This window comes from Balearica regulorum, chromosome 2 (genome assembly GCF_011004875.1).
Source record: "Balearica regulorum gibbericeps isolate bBalReg1 chromosome 2, bBalReg1.pri, whole genome shotgun sequence".
NCBI lineage: Eukaryota > Metazoa > Chordata > Aves > Gruiformes > Gruidae > Balearica > Balearica regulorum.
In genome coordinates, this window is record NC_046185.1 from 130,470,541 (window position 1) to 130,491,760 (window position 21,220).

The 21,220-nt window shown below is 41.4% G+C and overlaps 1 protein-coding gene across 11 annotated transcripts in view; it reads right to left on the reverse strand.

Moving 5' to 3' along the window:
• The window catches only part of CREB5 (cAMP responsive element binding protein 5), a 261,523-nt gene that overhangs the window by 99,651 nt on the left and 140,652 nt on the right, over positions 1-21,220 (reverse strand). The window contains exon 1 of one of the 11 annotated variants that reach the window (XM_075745925.1): positions 3,354-3,481. The exons of the other annotated variants lie outside the window; for them this stretch is intronic. Within the exon in view, the coding sequence (XP_075602040.1) occupies positions 3,354-3,400 (47 nt within the window). The 5' untranslated portion in view covers positions 3,401-3,481. Of the gene's footprint in view, positions 1-3,353; positions 3,482-21,220 lie in introns of those variants that run through there. 11 annotated transcript variants of the gene reach the window in all.

Sequence of the window (21,220 nt, forward strand, 5' to 3'; positions counted from 1 at the left end):
AGAGCCAATTCTTTTGTGCATGCAGAGACCAGCTAAGGAGCACCAAATTATGGCTTAAAATCACACAGCTTATAGAGCAGCTATTCTGCCAATGCACACATTCAGCGATGCAGGCGGAAATGTTACTCGGGATCTTGGTGGGGAAAATTTACTGGGACTCTTCCAGCCAGGCCCTGCTCTAGGCAGATTGCCTTTCTTCACATGCCGACTGCGCACGGTCGGCTCTCCAGTGCAAACATCACTTCCCAGCTCTGGTGTGTTTGGCCTCTGGTTTGTTTGACAGGTTACATGTGCTTCTGAATATATCTTCTGATGCTCATTTTCAGAGTGCTGTTAAACGTTTCTCTTGGCTGCTGTTTAAAAATTAGGTCCCTGAAGATATCATCCTTCAATAAGAAAATCCTCTTGCCAGAAGGCCCGGCTTCAAATGTGTTGAGGCCGACTGTCAGAGCTGTTGACCTCTGACCATGGAGCTGTAAGTCCACAGACATACCTGCACATTGGCTCCAAGGTAGCACAAGATGGACAGCTAGCACTGGAAGAATCCAAAATGGGTAGCTACTTTCATTTTTTTTGTCATCCAAGATGAATGTGCATTTCAAAAGCACCTGTCAGGCACAAATAGAGGTGTCTGGCTCTCATCAGGACAGTTATACCTCATTAATTGTTTGCTTTGTTGCTTCAACAGGAACTATACATACATACATACACACACTTATGTATGCACATGGCGTTTACAACTGCAACTTTTTGAAAGAAGTCTTTAAAACTTTTTTTTCCCTGTGGTGCTGTGTTGAAATCAGTTAAGTGTCAGAAGTAAATTTTATCTTAGAGTTGTAATGCACTTCTGGAAGTGAAGAAGGATTTACATCTTCACACCCTCTCCCTAACTTCACCAAGCACGAATCAGTAGGGTGGAGACGCTGAAGTTGCTTTGTGAAAGCCATGAGCACAAGGCAAGGTCATCCATCAGTCCAAACTGACTAAAGCACCAAGATGTTCTCCTCTGCTGCCCTCCCAGCCAGCTAATAGCTAGGTAATAGCTCCCAGTTAATAGCTAGTACCAGACAAGGGAGACTCCGATCCCCTGTGGAATGCATCCCAATGCCAAAAGACTTCCAGGCCACACTGCACAGCATATTTTATGTGTTTTTATAAGAGAAACTGCAAGGACGCATTGCTACCTAGGCAAAGATGGAGCGTGACAGTCTGTCATCCTCTGCCCAGTATCTTGCCAACATGGCTAGACACTGTCCTAGGACAACACTGACAGTCTTTTCCTGCACAAAGTCTCCAGCCAGAAAAAGCAGGAAAGGAAAGAGTGAAGACAAGTCCACCCCAGCATCTGAAGCGGGCAGGCAAAGGGAAGAATCTACTCTGCTTTACTCTGATGGTCCGTGGAGCTACACTTCCCAACATTTCTAGGAGAAAATATGAGTCAGAAATCCTACGGGAACTCCTGCAGCAGCACAGCTCCCTCCACAACCCACACATCCTCAACAGAGCACTGCGCAATCTAATCCATATGGTATATCTGCACTGCAACGTGGGCCAGAGCCGGGTGCGGCCTTACGTTAGGCTCTCAAATGATAAAAGTTTGGCACATGAGCAATTGTTTGTGCTTGAGCAGTTGTCTGAGGAGCTTGGAAATCAGGGCATTTAGGAAAACTTGCGAGTAAAGTGCGGGGACGTAACAGCTAGACACAAGATGGCTTTCCCTCCCTACCTGAGGGAAGGAAGGGCAGGAGCTGGTCAGGGGCTCTTGCCTTGTTCAGACTGAGATGAGGAGGTTTTGCCATCACCGCAGAACAACACTATTTGGTATTTTGCTCACTCAGGCCCCAATACAGGTTGTAAAAATATGACCAAACCTTCAAGAGTGTGTTTAAGGCTATCTTTAGTTAGCCGAGCAAATCTTTAGTCCACTGCTGATCCAGTGGGCACCAGTGCTTCACCCTGAGATAGAAATTCCCTGAAGGTAACACTTCCAAGAGCAGCTTCTTAAGAGCAGACAGCTCTTGACGCAGAAACCTGATGCAGAGCTCCTCCGAGCAGAACGGGTATCCTGAGGACACCAGCACACACCTGCTATCTCGCATTCATCCCACATCTAAACACAAGCGATGCCCGCGCAGGGGCTTAGTCAGTCTTAAACTCTGTGTGGCCCACCCTAAGAGTAACGTACTCACAGTGAACTTGGGGAAGAGGTACCTTTTTTACCTCCCCTCCCCAGAGGCTGTCAGCTACGTGGAAAAAAAGACTAAAAGGTCTGTAGGGAGACAGACAGATTTAATAAGGCAAGCACAGTGCTCTGTCCTGCCAAGGAAGCCCACGTGGGCAGATGCCCCAACTCCCAGGTAGTTCTGGAGATCAGAACCAGGACAGGAGGGGATCTGCCGTGCAGGGTTGGGACCTCAGCGGTCCCAGCAATGGCAAGAGAGCAGCCCATCAAACAAGCAACGAGCCCAGGGTGAGCTAAGGATCTGAACACTGCTGACAAGTGTTAGGGATGAAATGCCGAGGCTCCTCGGGATGAGCTCTGCAGACTGCCTCCCTTAAATATTTTATTTTCTACAGCGGATTTCCAACAGTAGGAGCTTTTACTCACTCTGCTAGGCAGAGGCTGAACCACTCTCTTCATACAGTTTCAAATTCGCCAGCTACACTGGAAGAACCACCCCTTTTTGCTTTTGCCTTTCTCTTTTTTTGCCTTCTCTGGGCTTTTTGTGAAAGAGACACCCAGTTTCAAGCCATTTAAAAAATATCAAAAAACCCTGGTGGAAAATAATTTGCAGCTGTGATAATATCACATTTTTTAAAATACCGTAATATAGTTTTACTTTTAATAATAAAAGATAAAAAAGGGGAGTCTGTGAATAATTAGAGAGTGCAGTCTGAAGCCAGTTACAGTCACTGCAATTGATAATAAACTTAAAGCCCCTTGACAGCAGGTAAATGCTTTGCAACCCTGACCCCCTTCCTCTCACATTACTTAACAACCCTGCAGTTCCAGCATTACATCACCGTCCAAGCGATTGGTTCCTGCATTTTAACTCTCTCCCTGTCTCCTCCGATTAGGAGCAACACAATGATGGGGGGAAAAAAACCAAAACACAACAAACCACCAAACTTCTCTCAAGTTTGCTGTGCTCTTTGTTTGGATTTGGTTTGGTCGAAAACCCAGCTTCTGCTGCTAAGAGTCGAGGTTACACGCACCAGAAAACAAACTCTGTCGAAGTGGAAAAGAGAGTGGGAAAGGGGGACTAGGGAGGGGAGGAGGAGAGGAGGAGGAAGGCGAGGGGGAGAAAAAAGTATATAGAAATCAGAAAAGGAAAAGAAAATTAAAAACAAACCTCATGGACATCACTGAGCCTGAATTCCCTGCTGAGGTGCAGAACATGAGAGCCCTGGAATGAGTGTATGTAGAACTTGAGCCAAAGCTTAACTAGCCCGAGTGAGTCATATCCTTCCCATTTGATTCCCGTCCAAATGATGATGTAATGCTCTGGCCCTCTCCCTCGCTCGCTCCGCTCGCTACACTACCTCCCTCCTCCCCTTTTCTCCTTTTTAGCTCAGTGCTGGTGAAGTCACCATTTAAATCTGGCAGAGCTGAAGCAAAAACTTCAATGTAACCAAAACAGCCCCAGGCCAAGTTCCAGACGTACTGAGACTCGGTGGTGCAATTGCCATTGGAAACGAGTAAACAGAGAAAGAAACAGTGCCGCCTCTGAAGGGCCTGCGCAGCTGCCCGCCGGATCACAGGAAAACCCAGGGACGGGGCTGACATGATTGACTGGGCTGATCAGAAGATATTACACACAAACGCGCTCGCTCCCGCATGGACTTCAGGAAGATCCAGCGATTGGGAAAGGAGATCGAGCGGGAGACAAGGAGGGCAGCGGAGAAGCCGTGAAGTGGACGCAGTGTGTTTGTGTGGGTCTGGGGAGGATGAATAGCGCTGCTTTTACAGGTTATGCCGTTAAGACTGGGATTTCTCTGCTTTAGCTGCGCAGGGTTGGAATCGAGCCCCGCGTTTTTGAACGATAACTACTGGGCTGTTTCTTGGTACGCCTGCAAATGTACAGGTGCAAGGCACTTTCCTTCTCCGCTACTTACAAAGTACCAGCAAAGCCCCGAGCCGTACAGTGCTGCAAGCTTATGAACCAACTCACTGCGGTGCTGCTGCTATTGCTACCCTGCCCTTCTGGTGTTTATCACCCAAGTCTGGTATTTGTGATTTTTTTTTTTTTTAAGGATAAAGAATGTTTCTAAGTGGAACTTGTAATAATTTTTCATGTGCGCAACCATAAGTGATTGTGGTGCGAAGCACTTTGCTGCATCATATTGCAGTTTCTAAGTCCTCCTGATGTTAAATATCTACAGGAACCGTGGCTGAAATACCTCCTGTGTCCTCCCCCATAGAGATTTTTTTCACTGGTCATCACTCACAATTAATTGAATTAATTGTAGTCAACACAGTACAAAACAGTTGCTCCACAAAAGAATGCAAAGCCCAAGTAATAATAATAATTATTATTAATAATAAATAATAATAAATAATAATAATAATTACTAATAATAGTAATAGAAAATGTCCAAGCACACATATCATCTCTCAGCAATCCACAGACTAACAGTTTCAATGTCAAACTGCAGAGACATAAGCACCTGAAACACTGGAGAGATATTTAAAAGTGACCCCTTTCTTTGTAGATCAACAACTTCAGCATATTTTACAAAGTCACTTCATGTCTCAGAGTGAAATTCAGTTTTCTGACAGTCAATGGACACAGCCCCTAAAATTCAGAAAACAACAGGAAAGCATCAAAGTCAATATGTTTTCTTTTCTTCCTTATAATGATGTGAGTTTATGGAAAAGCAATTTCTATTGCCAAGCAGTACTTTACCAAAAGGTTTGTTTGCTGGGGTTTTTTTTGGGGGGATTCATTACTCAATCAAAGCAGCGATGCAACAGAGATTACTGGAAAGTACCAAAGTTTCCTCCTGAGGATGCTCTTATGGTTATAAATTATCTTTAGCATATATATCTATGGATCAACACCATTAGCTTCAGTCATAGTTCAGTCCTGAATTCAGGTGGTTTCAGTCATGAATTCAAATTATTTTTGTTTAAGGTATATATGATTTTTACAGACAGAATGAGAAGAGGAGAAAAACCAAGGGTTTACCCTATTCAATTAAAAAAACACAGTTCTCTGCAGCAGGCTGACCTGCTGGATGACATCCTCAATTGATATTGATGCTGCAGCCACTCAGAGTGACACCTTTATCAAGCCAGGCAGCTCTGAATTAGAGGTGATCGGCCATAATTATTACTGGCGCCACTGAAGCCTGTGGCTTGACAGCATCAGATGTGGTTGTTATAAAGTTTGGTCCATTGTGTCAATGGCCTGTATAACTCATTTATGTCTGAATTACCAGCTATTGATTTTTTTGTCTTCTGTAATGTAATAAAATAAAAGTTAGATCATTTCTAAACCTTTCTTTTAATTCCAGCCTTGCTGATAGTTTCATTTTAAGCTCAGCCCACTTCTCCCTCTCCATTTTAAAAAAAGTGACTTCCAGCCCTTTTCTGTGTATGTCTAAGAGGTCATCTTCCCTCCCTCCTTTTTATTTTGTCTTCTTAGATTTACACTGCTGGATTACATAGCTGCTGCTCATCCGGTGATGCCACTGGCATTGCTACAAACACTGCCATGGGCCCGGGACAGATCCCTGGCTCAGAACACCTTCAAACTGATTGGGAATGTGGCTACAACCGAGGCACAAACTGACATCATCAGGCCCACCTTTGGAGGGAAGGAAACTGCCACCAAAGAGAAAAATTATTACCCTGAGGAACCCAGGTTACCCTGAGGCTTCTTGTGCATGTGTATCTGTTCCTGCAGCCTTTGTCAGTGAACCGTCCTCTTCTCACTCCTCTGAAAGACCCACACTTCCACCACCCTGCTGTATTCAGAGCAAAATACAACCAAAAAGATGATGCAAGAGCTGCAGAGTAGTTCGCTGTTCTCCTGAGGCTTCAAGCACTTGCCTGGCAACTGTGCTCTTTCCAAAAGAAAACTTTGTTTACCAGAAGCAAGAGCAGAAGCAAGAGCGGACCCATTGTCCATTTGTCAGCATCTTAATCAAAATATTACATATTTGTATGGCAGATGGCCCTTTTAATTATTATTACCTTTATACACACAAACTCGGAAGAATTCAAGTGCCTTGAAAACAGTCTTATAGAAGATATTTCCAGGAGTTGGAGCATTTTCTGAAAGGAACAAGAAAGATCCAAGCAGCCTTAACTGCCAGTCATTTTTACATGACGTGTTTACACTGAAGTCTCATTTCAAGAAGCAGACTGCTTTAAAACAGAGCTCATGCTCCTAATGAGTTAAAAACCTATTTGTGCCTGCTGGTGGGAATACAAAAGGTTCTTTCCAGGCAGGTATTTGCAAGGCCTATTGATTTTTTCTTCCCCCTAACAGGAAACACTGTTTTCCCATTTTCCTTCCTGTGACAGACCAGTTAATGATAAAGAATGTCCTGTGCTCAGAGGAAATTCCACTTGCATGCAAGAGCTCCCTCTTTATCTGTTTACTTGTCTGTCTTTTCTTTCTCCCCCCACTCCACCCCCAGCCTTCAATTTCCATGTTCAGCCACGCTCAAGAATAGGGCTGTTGTGATGAGAGTTGTGGGATGTTTTAATTCTAATGGGAGCCTTCTTCAAAGTAGCGCCCTGGCCAGCACAGTTATGACTCCAGCTTAGCTGTCTAGTTCAGGAATGCTTGCAACACCCTCCCTGCAGCATGTTTCATCCTTGGGGAAAGGGTGGTGGGGCACACCACAGATGTTCGGTGTAACAGAAACTCAACAAAAATCACTCCTCCTGCTGAAAGTTTCCAGTCTGAACAACTAGAAAGCCTGAATTTCGAGAGCCCAAATGTCAGAGCGCGCTGGGATTATCTCAGAAGTGCATTGTAACAGGGAACTGGGTGTACTACAGTTGAGATTGCGGATGGACAAATCATCAGTGCTACATGCATTTTAGGTGAGTGTATCACATACAGCCTTTGGGACTGACTTGTGCCTGTTTCGATCAGCGGCCCGAAGCATCGGCTAAGACCCTATCTGTGGATGAAAGCAGTATAGCCCGATTATTTTTTTCTCCGCTACTTGGCTCTTAAAGAGGCTTGATTAAGAAAATATTCTGTAATAATGGTCCTACACTCAGGAAAGTCTCATTTTCATTCTGACATTATTTTTCATTTCTAACCCAAGAGCCTTACAGTCCCTGCGGAATTAAAGAGGCCAGATAATTTCAGGGTTAAATAAGCTTTAATGACTATCACATGTATGGAACCTTAAACCTAGTATTAAAAATTATTTTTTTAAAGTGGCATCTCTTCCTTTTTTAATTTAAAATAACCATCCAGGTGGTTTCCTAAGGATTTCTTTGCAAATTGCTTCCAGTGAACCTTTTCAGTTACAGACCACTGCAAACCCATGTGGTCTTATTCAGTGTTCAACTTGGGTGTCCCGTGTTTTCGTAGTGGACAGAGGGACTGTCTGTACAGGGAGACTGTGAGGTCTGAGCTGGCTAGCTGTCACTAGCAAGGACGTAAGAATGTATAGGTCCACCAGTTTCAGCAGAATTAAAGTAAGGCAGGGTCACGGGTGGATTTTTCGAATTACTCATGAGATAATGGGACTCATGTTCCAAAGTCTCTTGGGTGCTTGGGAAAAAAACATTCTCCTTTAAGGAGACTCAGGTCAAAGTGCTCACCATTGAGCTGTATCAGAGGTAGAGCTGGTTTTTCTATGAGCTCTCCATATTGTTATGAAATAGAATATGTGGAAATACCCTTTCTGAGAACTGCCCCAGATTTCTTGTATCTAAGCACTGTAAGAAGCTGGATTGGACTAAGTCTAAATGAATCCTGGAACAAAGATCTCCCTCTCTCACTCATATGCACAAATGTCCTGCTAATTTAGAAACACACCACTGAAAATATTTGAAGAAGAAGAACTAGCAAGAGTTTGGGTCCAACAGCTCTGGAGACAGGTATCTGTGACAATCCACACAGATAATGGGCATGATGGCCCGGAGAACTCCCCATAACATTTTGGCAATGAATCTTAGCCCAAATCCTCAAGAATGATCTCAAGATAAGAAACCCTTCCCTGGGGACAGTCCTAAGCCACTTGGGATCATGTTTTTGTGCTGGGGACACTCAACCACTAGGAAATGGAATTGCCTACTTATTATACGCTCACCAAATAGCTGTGGGCCAGTGATGAGCGGCTGACCTGGAAGTGAAGAGCTCTGTATCTAATTACATATCACTGAGTCATCCGGTCTGAGTAGCCAGCTATTTTATTACAGCTGTAAACCACAAATACCTAAGACAAATAATGTAGCAATTCATGCAAAATAATAAATAATGCTTTACATTTCTGTAGAACCTTTCACCCTGAAAGATCCCAAAGCACCTTGCAGGCCAGCCATAAAAAGTCATGCAACGCAATTACCCTTGACATGGGAGATGGCAGCCAGCCAGCCAACAGCACAGGAGTGCAGAGGGGAGATGTTGACTAAGAACAGAAGTAAACAGCTGCAATTATTTAAAAAATGCCATGTAATCTTTAATGTTCATGCATAATGAACAGGAGGTTTCCTTCCTCCTGTGTGCTTCTAATTACTCTAATGGGTAATTAGCACGTGCTGGTTGAAAAGTGGAACCACTGCTTTTTTTAGAGTTGCTTGAAGAAGCTTTGCCATTTGTGTACCCTAAATATTTTGACCCCAGACGTCAGATATCTTAAACCTTAGTGTGAACCTCGGCAGACTTTACCTGTTTGCACTTGAAAACTTCTATCACATATAGTCACATCTCAGCTCTTACAACAGGGAGAAGGATTTGGGTTTGATGTTCTTTCCCCATTGTGCTTCTAACAGACAGAAAAGTAAGCTGAAATTGCAAAATCTGGATTAAAAGAGCAAACTCATATACTGTAATTACATATGTGCTGCGGAGCACAGTATGGTAAGCACTAAACAATAGTAGGGATTAGCTCTGAAACAAATTTTAGTCTTGCCCTAAACTGTCGTCTTCATGCTTTTTGTTAGCCCTCATCTTTTTTTTTTTTAGCATGATAAAAATAATTAATATTCTAATGAAGCTTAAAAAATAAGCAGAGCTCTGGGACTCGGTTCCAACTGGAAAAGGAGAATGCTGGGACTCAGATCACCCTCATTACAGCAGCATAGATTTACAGTGCTATCTGACAAAAACACACACATCACTTGCCTTTAAAGATATGTCCTCTTTTCCTAGTAATCCAGCTGATAGTACAATATTTCCTCCATGAAAATGAACAGCTATAACCGACCATTAGGAAGTGTTTGCCGGACTCTTGCTGGACAAATTGACTTAAGTTTTGAAGTTCCATGAATTATGGGTAGCCAAGTAATTCTGCTGGTCCTGGCTCATCCTCAGGCACAGAGTTTACACCATTCGATCACTATCAGGATGATGAGAATTCATTACCCAAGTGATACCGTTTTTAACTTGGCTCTATCCAAAGATCTGAATTTAATTTACATCTAGCATCTTGACACCTAAACGCCAGCCTCTTTTAGTACAGATTAGAATTTTTCAAGAATGTTTCTTAAAACCAAAGAAGTCTGCAACACAGAGACTGAGATGCAGCCACAGCTAAGGGCCAGCCTGCAATTCCCCAATTTGCAGTGACTCCCATGGAAACATAATGTAGTGTAAAGTTTTCAGCATAACAAGTCAGTCATAAGAATTAAAACTCTATTGTTGACAACATAAAGCTATTACAGGATCAGACTTTTTATTTTAAAAGGGAAAACTATTGTCTTTTTTTTTTTTTTTTTTTTTTTAGTAATTGGAATTAAACAGGAAATCCTAGTTCAGTTTGCTTCATTAGTAACTTCTCCAGTCACAGACTCATATCTGAAATCAAGTGAGGTCCATCTGTACCCACTTATGTTTTTAGGATTTCCATACTATGTTTAGTTCTCCAATGCTTTTCTTCTGGAAAAGTATGGCTATCTATTATCTCTATACATATTAAAAACAAACAGATCTCTCACAGACACTCACACAAATCCTTTCAGGACTCCGAAAGGAAAGCATCTGCATTTTACTGACATCAGAGTTACACCACCAGTTTTGCTGTAATGATAAATGAAAGAGAAATTATTTCTAACCACTTCCACATTCTGTGGGGCAGGATGTTGCTTTACTTTTAACACCAGTTTCTATGAATTAAAACATAGAATTTTTCTAGTCTTGCATTAAAAACAAATCAAAACCAAAGAACAAACCCAGAATAAAAAAATTAAGCTACAAAACATGCACATACACTGAAATACCCAGTGGGTAAGTACGTATTCCATACAAACTGTGCCTACCAGATTTACACATGGAAGAGTCATCTGCTGGGATATCCTCTAACACTAGCCTGCTCCTGCCACTGTGCAAACCCAAAGGGTTTTGTTTGTCCTTAGTGACCACAGCCCATGTCAGTGAGGCACTTCTGTAAATTCTGCATTGGAAAAATCTCACTGGCATGCTGGCATCCCTGGTGACTTTTCACATAAGGACAGAAGATTAATTTTCTGTTGAAAAATGAACCACAGTCAGCTCAATTTTAAAAACCCCAACAAACTAGACTGTTAAGTTGTTTAAATGAGAAAAAAAATTATTATGAAAACAGGATAAACAAATTAAAACAATGGTGACTAACTCATCTGAGAACCTGTGGAGTTCACTTACAGCCCAAGATTCTAACTGAAGTGGACACTTCTGTGAATATAGCTGAAGAGTTTCGATACAAAAGAAACAGCACCTGGATGACTTCCCCAACTTAACTGGGATGTACCCCTTCAGTTTTTAACCTTCCAAATCCTGAGTCTTTGCTGTTTCTCTCTTGTCTACCCAAAACTTTCCCTTTGTTTCTTCCTTCCAAGCAGCATGAATTTAATTTCTTAGCATTTAGAAATTTTCTACTGTCTTTGTCCCTCGTGTTCAAGCTTTTGTGCGTTAATTATTCTGCATGGAGATGCCAATCTGAATTCAGCTTGAAACCACTTCAGGGCTTATATATTCTTGTAATTGCTTCATAACTGGAACATATGTCTCACCACCCTGCACGTCAATAGTTGCGACATCGTTTTCTCTGGCTTTTACCAATGCAATTTTACCTCTTTCATATCTGTCCAGACTACTGCTGCAAAGACTTCTTTCCCCAACCCTTTGCATTGAACATGCCAACTCTCTCTGTGTATCCCGTAATCAGCTCAGCCTTTCCTCCTGAAGTTAGTTACTTTCATTTTCAAGACCCTTGGTAACCAAACTGTCCCCTCACCTTCCCTAGCGTGTTTTCATCAGTATTAACAATTAGCTCCAGGTCAGTCCACCGTGCCAGTCTAATACCTCCCAATGCCCCTGGAAAGCCATCTTATTTAAGAGGGCTGGTACCTAGGAAATGGGCCGACCACCACAGAAGCTTCCTGCCACTCCGTGACCACTTACCACTATCCATGAGCCCTCCTCCTACGTAGCCGTTTCTGGATGACGAGTTCCCAGCTGCTTCTGCTTCTTCTTCTTCTTCTAGAAATTTTATTAGTCCCCCCCAGGCACAGCCTTGCATTTTTAATATTGAATTTCATTCCATTGCCATTACTTCAGTACTCAAAGCTCATCCAGGGTTTTTTTTGGTTGTTTTTTCTTCTTCTTTTCTTTTTTTGTATGATATCCAGGTCTTTCTGTGTATTGCCAATGTCTCCAAACCCTGCGTCACCAGCACTACTTGTTATACTTTCATTACCATCATTAATGAAAACACTAAAGACAATCAGGACTGTAGTGAACATTGTGTAGCTCCACAAGCAGCCTCATCCAACCTGACACCTTCCTTTTCAAACACCACACGGTTCTTTCCCCTCCAGCAAACCCCATTTTTAAGCAGGCTGAACAAAACCTACCTGCCCTATTTCCTAGAGCAGATTCCCCCGCATTAGCTGTAGTTGTTGAGCAGCATGCAGCTGTCAGCAGCTTTTACTGAGTGGGAATTTGTCAGCGTGAGTAACAGTGCAGGACAAAGTTTACCCTTATTTACTGATTCCCTCCAAGCCCTGCCTGAAATTTCTCTTAGCTGATAGACTGGGATAAGCAACCTTTTGGAAAGTTTTGAAGAGGAGAAATGTTTTAACTACAACGGAGATAAATAGTATTAATACTACTGAAATATTTAAGCAACATTTCAGATGTCTGCTGACTTTCAGCAGTTTTATAGAGGAATTTTGCATCTGTGCCTCCCAGGCATGAGAAGCCCCCTGTGTCGCTGCGTGCCGTTCTGCTCTGATTACTCTTGTTATTAGGCGGTATCATTATGTAGAATTTTCGGTGTTCCTAAAAGGGATTTCAGGAATGCCACAGCAAAAAATGGATGGTTTGTTTACTTGATTAATGCTGTGATCTATGATTACAAATCTGTCTACTGTTGCTTTCACAGGAAATTATTTCAAGAACTTCACTTCTGGGTGTTGCTTAACATCCAGCACCAACTCCACTATAAACTCATACACATGATTTATCTGGTGGCCAGCATGTGTGGGAGGAAAGATCTAGGAGACTGACAAAACTCTTCACTCCCTCTAACTTTCAGGCCATCAGATGTAGAAATCTAGACCGTTACACTCCTAAGCCTGTTTGTAAATCCTCAGCCAATGCAAACTATTAATATTGAGCTAAGTGAGTGCAAAATGAAAGTGATTAGGCACATCCTTTTTTTAAAAAAATTATGCGCACATGTTTTACTAGCTCTAAACGTTAAACCAGCCGATTACATCATACCAACACAGTAAAAATTACTCCAAGGTAACCTAGGAAACTGTTTTTACTAAATAACAACTGAGTCCCTTCATTTAATCTCAATTCACACAAAACACAAGTTTAGCTTAATCTCCCTCCGCAGCAATCTCATGGTGTAATTCCACGCTGTCTGTTCAGACTGGCCTGGATGCTCTTGCTGTCGGTTCGTAGGGCAAAGCTCTCCGGGGACTGCAGCAAGGCTTTCTCAGATGAGGGGCCCTTGTCTGTTGTATTTGCTATTCTTGGTGGCCTGCCAGCAGCCCCAAATTTGGCAGGGTTCAGAGCACAAGCTACAGTCGTGTTGCTTGATTATCATCATGAATGTTTTTATTTTTATTGGTCGGTTAATATGTTTTCACTTTGCTGTGTTTTAATTTCACTTTGGTTGTCCATGTTGGCTATTCTGTGTCTCCAGCCTAAAGAGACCTAAGGATGGACAGCCATCACAGTCATCATCTAACTCTTACCCAGGACAGCTCATAGAATCCTTGTTCCTCTGTATTTTGGAGGACAGTTCATGAAATCTCCATTCAGTTGCATCTGATTCCTTAGTCGGTCAGCATTTTCAGAGTGCTCAAACGAACAGGTATTAAATGCTTGCAACTACTCTTAAAGAGTTTTAGTGAAACGGGAGCTGATCAGGTAAACACAAAGCAAACCCAATCAATTCTGGGATGTGACTGATGTGACTTCACCTGCCTCGCTGCTGTGCTCATAATATGCATATATACAGGCATATATCTCACGCACACCTAGATAAAAGATATTATCATATAGAAAGCATTATACGTACATATAAATTATAAATGCGACTATGTAAAAACACAAAGCTGACGTAGAGGAGTATTGCAGGATGAATGACGTTAAAACTTATGTTTGCAGTTGTATCTTCATTTTCATTCTATCTCCCTTTTTTAGATACTTTTAAAACTTTCCAAAACTTTCCCTTTTTAGGCTGAAATACTGCAGGCCTAGTCTTTGCCAGATAATGAATATTTGAAAAAATATTTCCTTAAACCATTTTGTCTGTCTTTTTTATAAGGACAGTGAAAAGTGTAAAGAGTCGTACAGTCAGAAACCCTGGGAACTGAGAGTTGAACTTTGCCATGAGAACAGTCCACTAAAAAAATGCTTTGGAGTGCATTGATAAAAATTTTATTTTACTTGGTGAAGCCCTTCAAAGTTTTGTTTTGTTTAGGCCAGTTATGTTTTCCACGAGTTATCTTGCTAAGCTTTAGATCATGCACCTAAGAAAAACAACTCTATTTTTCATTTCAGCTAACCTGGCTTCCATAAAAAATTTATAGGGACGAAGAAAAAGGTCTGTAAAGTGCCGAGTGCTAGCGAATTTAGAAAGAAGCACAGATGAGAGACAGGCTGATATACCGTCTGTAACTCAGCTCAGCTCATTTGCAAGAAATGTTTTTATATAAGAGCTTTCTGTTTTGTCGTCTTCACACGTATATTTGATCTAATCTGTTGGCTCTCCTAGTCTACCATACCAATTTTATTCTTCCTGTTCTCACTTACTCAGCCTACTCCAGGCTACATCTGTGACCTCCTAGTCCTTCTGCTCCCTTCCATCCCATCTCTTCCCTTGCAATAAAAATACCAGCCCCTTGAAGTCTCATTCTGCTTTTTCCTGAGCAAAAACTCCCAACTGAGTTCACCAAACTACTCTTCTTTTTCCAAATCCAACCCAAGTAACATCCTTCATATTGCCTATCTGCATTGAGCTAATAAGCAGCAAAACCGGCACAAGGGACCACCTGTGTTATCTTTTCTGCCTAAACATATTTCCATTGAGCTAAACTTTCTTTCCTGCATACGAATTTCCTCTTGCTCAGTAGCCTCGCCTCTCATTCCATAGTCTTGCAAAGTTATATCTCATTTAGAAACACTGTACCTTTACAAACTGCTTTTAAAAACATGGTTTTTAACATTTCCCAGGTAACACTGTAGGCAGCAGGTAGAAAATGGACTGAAGGGTGATAGAAGGGATATAAATAGCATAAAATAATAAGGATCCTTTTTTCATCAAAACAGTCTTAATGACTGAGAAAATTCAGAATTCATCTGTTTTACAGTCTAAACTGTTGCTAAAAAATGTTTTTTCAAACATTTACCACAAGGTGCCAGCAGTTCTTTAATGCTTTTTTATTTTCAATTCCTGCTGTATACACTCAAAGCAGGAGTACGATGAGGCAAAGACTTCAGCCAGGGAAGTCGTAAGGGGTCTTAGTGCCAGGACCAGAGACCGTTCATAGAGAACAAGATCCCAGACATACACTAGTACCTTCAAAAGAAAAAAAAAAAAGATGAAGATCAGGTTTAGTAATTTGTACAGAGGTAAAAACTATGCCAGTTTGTGGTGGTTTGGGGTTTATTTGTAATTTTGAAACCAGACCAACTATAGTAGTCCAGCCTATAGAGAGGATACTCAGCTACCCGTGTCTGTTTTGCCTAGATCTTATCTGCTACAAAAATTAGAGAGAGGGAGTAAATACCTTATACAATGTAGCAGCAACCACTCTCTTCAGATTATAACCCCTCCTAATATTGAGAGACTTACACAATATTGCTGTAAACTACCTACTGGAGGGGGGGAAGTCTTACCTAGAGTGAGAGTATGAGGTGTGCTATGCAAAGCCATCTACCATTTGTAAATTTGTTAATAATAAAATATCAGTAAGGACTTATTGCAGTCAAGTGGAATTGTATTCCAATTAATGTTAGCTGGAAAGAGTTGATCTTAGTACTCACTACTATTAGATTTAAACAACCATGTTGGTGAAGCTTTACCGATACTTAAGTATCAAAGCCAGACTTTCAACAGTGAATTCAGAATAATTCAGTACTAAACCAGCAGAACTTAAAAGAGGCTGCCTTCTCAGTCTGTTTTATTACGTTTTCAATCATATGCCTATAACATGAAAGGTTATTATAAAAATTACCTGCAAGTATCCATACATGTTATATACACCCCATTAAGTCTTAATATTTTATACACACACAGCTCTTTTCACTCAGAAAGGGTCACAAAGCAATTTACAAAGAATATACGCAGAACTTACTTGAGACATTTAATGCAATATGGTCTCCCTTCATAGAGATACATGACTAAACATCCCCAATGAGTAATATGGCTAGCAGCCATAACAGCCTCAGGCTGTGATCTGGTCTGCTCTCATAAGCTAAACAGGGTTGGTCTTGGCCAAATGCATTTGGGAGCCCTCCAAGGAAATCCCAGGGTGCTTCAGGAAGCAGAGCTGGTGATTCAGTAGGTGGCACACTTCCCCTGGAGTCAGCACTGAACCAACCACTCCAAGGGAAACTGTGTTGGTAGGTGCAACACAATTAACCAAATGGGATTTCAGGCAGGATCCCTCAGCTGAGACTGGTCATTTGTCACACTGTCATGATTTATTAGTGAAGCTATGGATTCTGCAATTAAAAACAAAGAAGTTGTTGCTGCTGAGCAGTCCTCTCTCTGCAGAGCTCTTTTAGTTTGGAGAAGTTGAAAGAATTTATTTCTAGCTTTTTCAGTTGCAAACGTTTTTGTTTCAAATGGGAACCATCTGTAAGTGCTGCTGGTCGTCTTGGTCCTCACCAACACCAAGCAATTTTTTTCACTCCTACCCAGATTTTTAAACATAGTGCTTACACAGTTAGGTATGTGAATCCTTTCCTTCACATCGGTAGATACCATCTGAAGTACGACAACCACTTTGAGGTAGCGTTCCTAGCTAAAGGTGGGCCAGTCAGAGAGAACCCTTTGGACAGCTAGAGAAACACTTTGAAGTCTAGAAGAGGAGTAAGAACAGACTGAGCAAGCTGGTTAGTCTGCAGAAGACAAGGCAGAGGGTCGACGTAATACATTTTCAAATATGCAAGAGGCTGCTAAAGACAGAAAGAAGAAATAAATTTGCATCAAGGTGGGTTCAGGTTAGACTGAAAGAAAAACTTGTCTCAAAGCAAATATGGTTAAGCACAGCAATAGGATGTGTGCTCTGCATTTCTGGAGGTTGTCAAAAACACATTAGAGATATTTCTGTCAGAAATGATGTAGATGTTACTTAATCCTACTTTGGGCAGAGGATTGGATGAACATTTGAAGTCCCCTCCAGCCATATAGCTCAATGATTCCATAATTTTTATGAAAGCAAAAGATTTATAGCTTTGGCATTACAGATTTATTCCTATTTATATTAAGTTTAAAATAATAATACTTCCACCCCACCAAAAAAAGCCTGAAACACATCACATTTGATAGCCTTAAAAAACTATGCCATGATTTTAGGGGGATGACAGCAAAAATTACACATTCTTAAAAATTTTATGCAAAATTAATCTTATGATCTTGTTCTTCTTTTATATAGACATAACCAGAGCTTTCCACTGTTCTTTCCTTGAAAAGTCACAGAGAAGAGCTGAGTTTCACATCTGAGTCAACAAGCAATGCCATGAACGATGAAGAATCTACTAACGCCTGGAGAAGTGTCAGGTCATTTTTTATTTCAAGAAGAAAAGGGGGAAAATAGGGGAAAAGGAAAAAAGGAAGACATTCCCTGAAGCGTAAGTATGACCTCAACAAACACACCAACTTTTCCCAGAGGCTTCGTCATCAATTGGGTACCTGTTTAGCTGCTGAGTTCAGGGCAGTTTGGGTCTGCCCCCTGCAGCAAAAGTTACAGTGCTGGTATTAACTGATAACCCTTTTAGCTGATGAGGCCTCTTCCACCCTGCATTAAAAAAGCTAAGGATGAACACAGTCACAGAGAATATATTGCTAAAGTCTAGCTTATACATCCTTGAAACTTCCCCTCCTTTCCCTGTATTTTTTTCTCTTTTGAACAAAGGCAAAAAAATACAAAGCTACTCAGTAATTTAGATGATCTGGGGGAATAGGTTTTTGCCAAGTTATTTTTTGGGGAAGGCCATGTGGGTAGATCATTGTCACACTGGCGAGAGATGAAGAGGCAGCTTCATCTTATATCTTAAATATAAGAAGAAGAAAGGTTTAACACACCCTGAGCAGTACTGGCATGCGGCCCTGAGAAAAAACATGCTTTTGGGTCACGATGCTGAGTAGAGGGGTCTGGGGCTGCAGAGAGGAAGCCATCCTTGGTCCTTTGATTGCTCCCCACGCTCATGAGAAAAGGACATCATTTCCTGCAGTAAATACATATATACTGCAAAATATTCCTGATACCTTCAACAATTCCTTTTCTAATTCAGAACTACAATACAGCCCCTCAGGTTTTGCTTGGCAACCTGTGTCAAAGCAGGAAAAACCCCCTGAATGTCAGTAAATTAAATTTCTTATAAACCTTAAAATGTTTTTTTCCTACGATTTAGGAAAACAGTTTCAAAATATAGATAGGCCGACATGTATCTGCTAATTGCCTTTGTTAGTTTGCAGGCACGTAATCAGATTTGTTAGAAAAATAGCCTCACAGGAGAAGGCAGAGTTTATTCTTCAATGAATGGCTCTTAACTGAGATTTACAGTACAGACAGATTACAAGCTTTACTTTCTCCCCAGAAAGAAACAAAGAATGGAGCCCTTCTAAACAAAATATTCAAACAATTCAAGAGCCTAAAGAAAGAAAAGTCTCTCCTCTTCTTGGCTAGACAGATTTGATACCTTAATGACTGTAACATTTTAACAGCTGTGGGAAAACTGACATTAAAAAAATACCCAGCCCAGAAACATGGTCTGTGTACAACATCTTTGAGCTCTTATGTTTTATTAGCAATTTGGATTCATTACTGTTTTAAGGAGGAAGGAAGGGAGGTAGATGTTCCTGAGAGCTGTTTCTCTAAATGTATTAACCAGAGATTTCCAAGCATGATTTAATATAACACAACCCGATCCTCAAAAACTAGCTAACGGGTGAGATGTCACCATTTATCCCTTCATTGAAATTCATGCTCCAACACAAGAGGTCAAAGCAGGTATTTGAGCGATCTTCCTTATGAAAATGAGATAACCTCCTTTCATCCCAAAGCCTGCTCTCTTCTTGCCCCCCCCTCCCTTCCAGCCCGATGCTAGGCGGCAGCTCACGGTTACCACACTGTCACCTTCCTTTTGAATTATGATGCTCTGAAAGAGCGCTGTAGTATTTAATCGCCTGAGATCACAGGCTCTCCTGACACAATACTTAACCAGGTTCTGCCTTTCTTTCAGTGTGCTCATTATTTGCACATGGTCTATGACATCCAGGGAGAATATGTTATCACACAAGTTCTCTTTTCTCCCACTGTTTGCTCTTCCATTGTATTTATCTCCCTTACCTGACAGGTTCTCGACTGTGCTGTCAATTTTGTCAAAAAAAGAGCATTAGCGCAGATTTGGGAGGCCCTGTTCGCTAATCTTTCAGGAATCCTAAGGTGCCCTTTAGGATTTAAAACAAACACTGAAGGCTGAAAATGACTTATGTTCCGAAGCTCAACACCCACCTCCTGATTATCCCATTAGAAATCCCTCGAAGTCTGTGTTCAGACTTCATCAGTCTCCACGAGTCAGACCTCAGGGTGGAGAAATGGACATGATGAGTGTTCAGAAATATTGCACAGGGAGACATTGAGAGACTGTCTTGTGGTAAGAGAGTTTTAAGGAGTAGTTCTGCTTAATTACAGCCATATTGAAGCTGTGCTTTTGGGAGGGATATAAATAAGGTGGCTAACAAGCTGAGACACAAAATGCTCTTCTTTTGCCCTTATAGACTCTGAGATCCCAATTTTGTTATGCTTAAAAGGGTTTGTTGCTTTATTTTTAATACCTAGCTTCTTCTCCCACCTCCCTCCCTCATTAGGATAGGACTGAACAGCAAAATGAGATTTTTATTATTTGAATGTATTATAAATTCAATTTTTCCCTAGGATGAAGGCCAGCAATTACTCTTTTAAGTAAGCCATAGAGCAGTCTAATGCAGAATAATCCTCTGCTTTTAATAACAATTTACATCCAGGCCATGGGTATTATATCCTCTTTTGCTGATCAGAGAGCTCTTCAGGGAAGACCACAGCTCTGGATCAAGCAGCATTGGTGACGCCCTGAGCTGAACAGTCCTAAAAACGCCAGATGGGCTTAGGAGTTGGTCCACACGCTGAGGAACATTCTTCCAGTGCAGCAACCCATGTATAAGTTAACAAACTCAGTGACTTTTCCAGAATATAAATGTCAGCTCCTGTGTCAATGATACTTTAGGTTGTTACATTCAGCTTCTTTCAGAATTATTTTGCAGTCTCACTGTATACAGTGGTAATTTTCTAACGTATTCTAGATGCTTAAATACCTGAAATGATGATCTCTGTATACCAGGGGAAAGTTCTGCACCTAAAGTAGTCAGTAAAACAGCTCTTCCTACATTTATCCACATCATTATCTTCTTCTCGTGTGCATGCCCGCACTCCCTAAACTGAACACATTTTCGTAAAAGAGAAATGTTTGCTCCTCCGGTTTCAACAACTATACCCAAATTAGGGAAAAGATAGAAGATCTGACACATGGACTGTTATTTTAAATCTTCCACCTCAGCTTCAAATCAGCAAGAAATAGTGCTTCACAGCGACCTTCCCCGTTGCATCCCCTTCCGTCACACACCTGACCAGCATCTGCTTCAGTACACTCCAGAGCAAAGAAACAGACAACTTCAACAGGGCATCAAATTTGCAGCCCCTCACTGCCATCGGCCCAGCCAAGTGACATTACAAAGTCTGTTTCCCCTCCTTTGATACTGAAAAGTTTTCTCCTTCACTAATAGCTAGAGAGACCTTAAGTATCATGCTCAAATTGCCTTAATCTCACTCTGCTCTCACCTTTTAAAATCACTGTTAGTGGTTGGCCCCTGGCAACACAACAGCATTTTAACTCAAACTTCCACGCAATAAATAGCTCAGATTTCCTTTAAAAGGAACACATACACACAACAGACTAGGGGCGCACAGAAGTTTTATGCATCTAGCAGTTTTTACATATTCCACTGTTATTCATTTAAGGCTGACCAAGTGGTCCTCAGGGGATGGCATGCACAAGCATAACATTATAAGTGTTAATAGGAAACGGATCTGAACAAAGAACCGCATTTCCCCATTATATTGTGTTTCTGCTTTAGTACATCATGTTAGTTTCCTTCACAGCTGGCTGGTTTGCCTGTTGTTTGAGGGGCAACTATCATTTGCTCACAACTTTCCTTTTTTCAGTGTATTTTATAAGCACGTATATGCATGTGGGATTCTTCCTTTGGTTTTAATATAAATGGCTTATCTTACAACGTGCTTTGGAAAGCTCATAACATA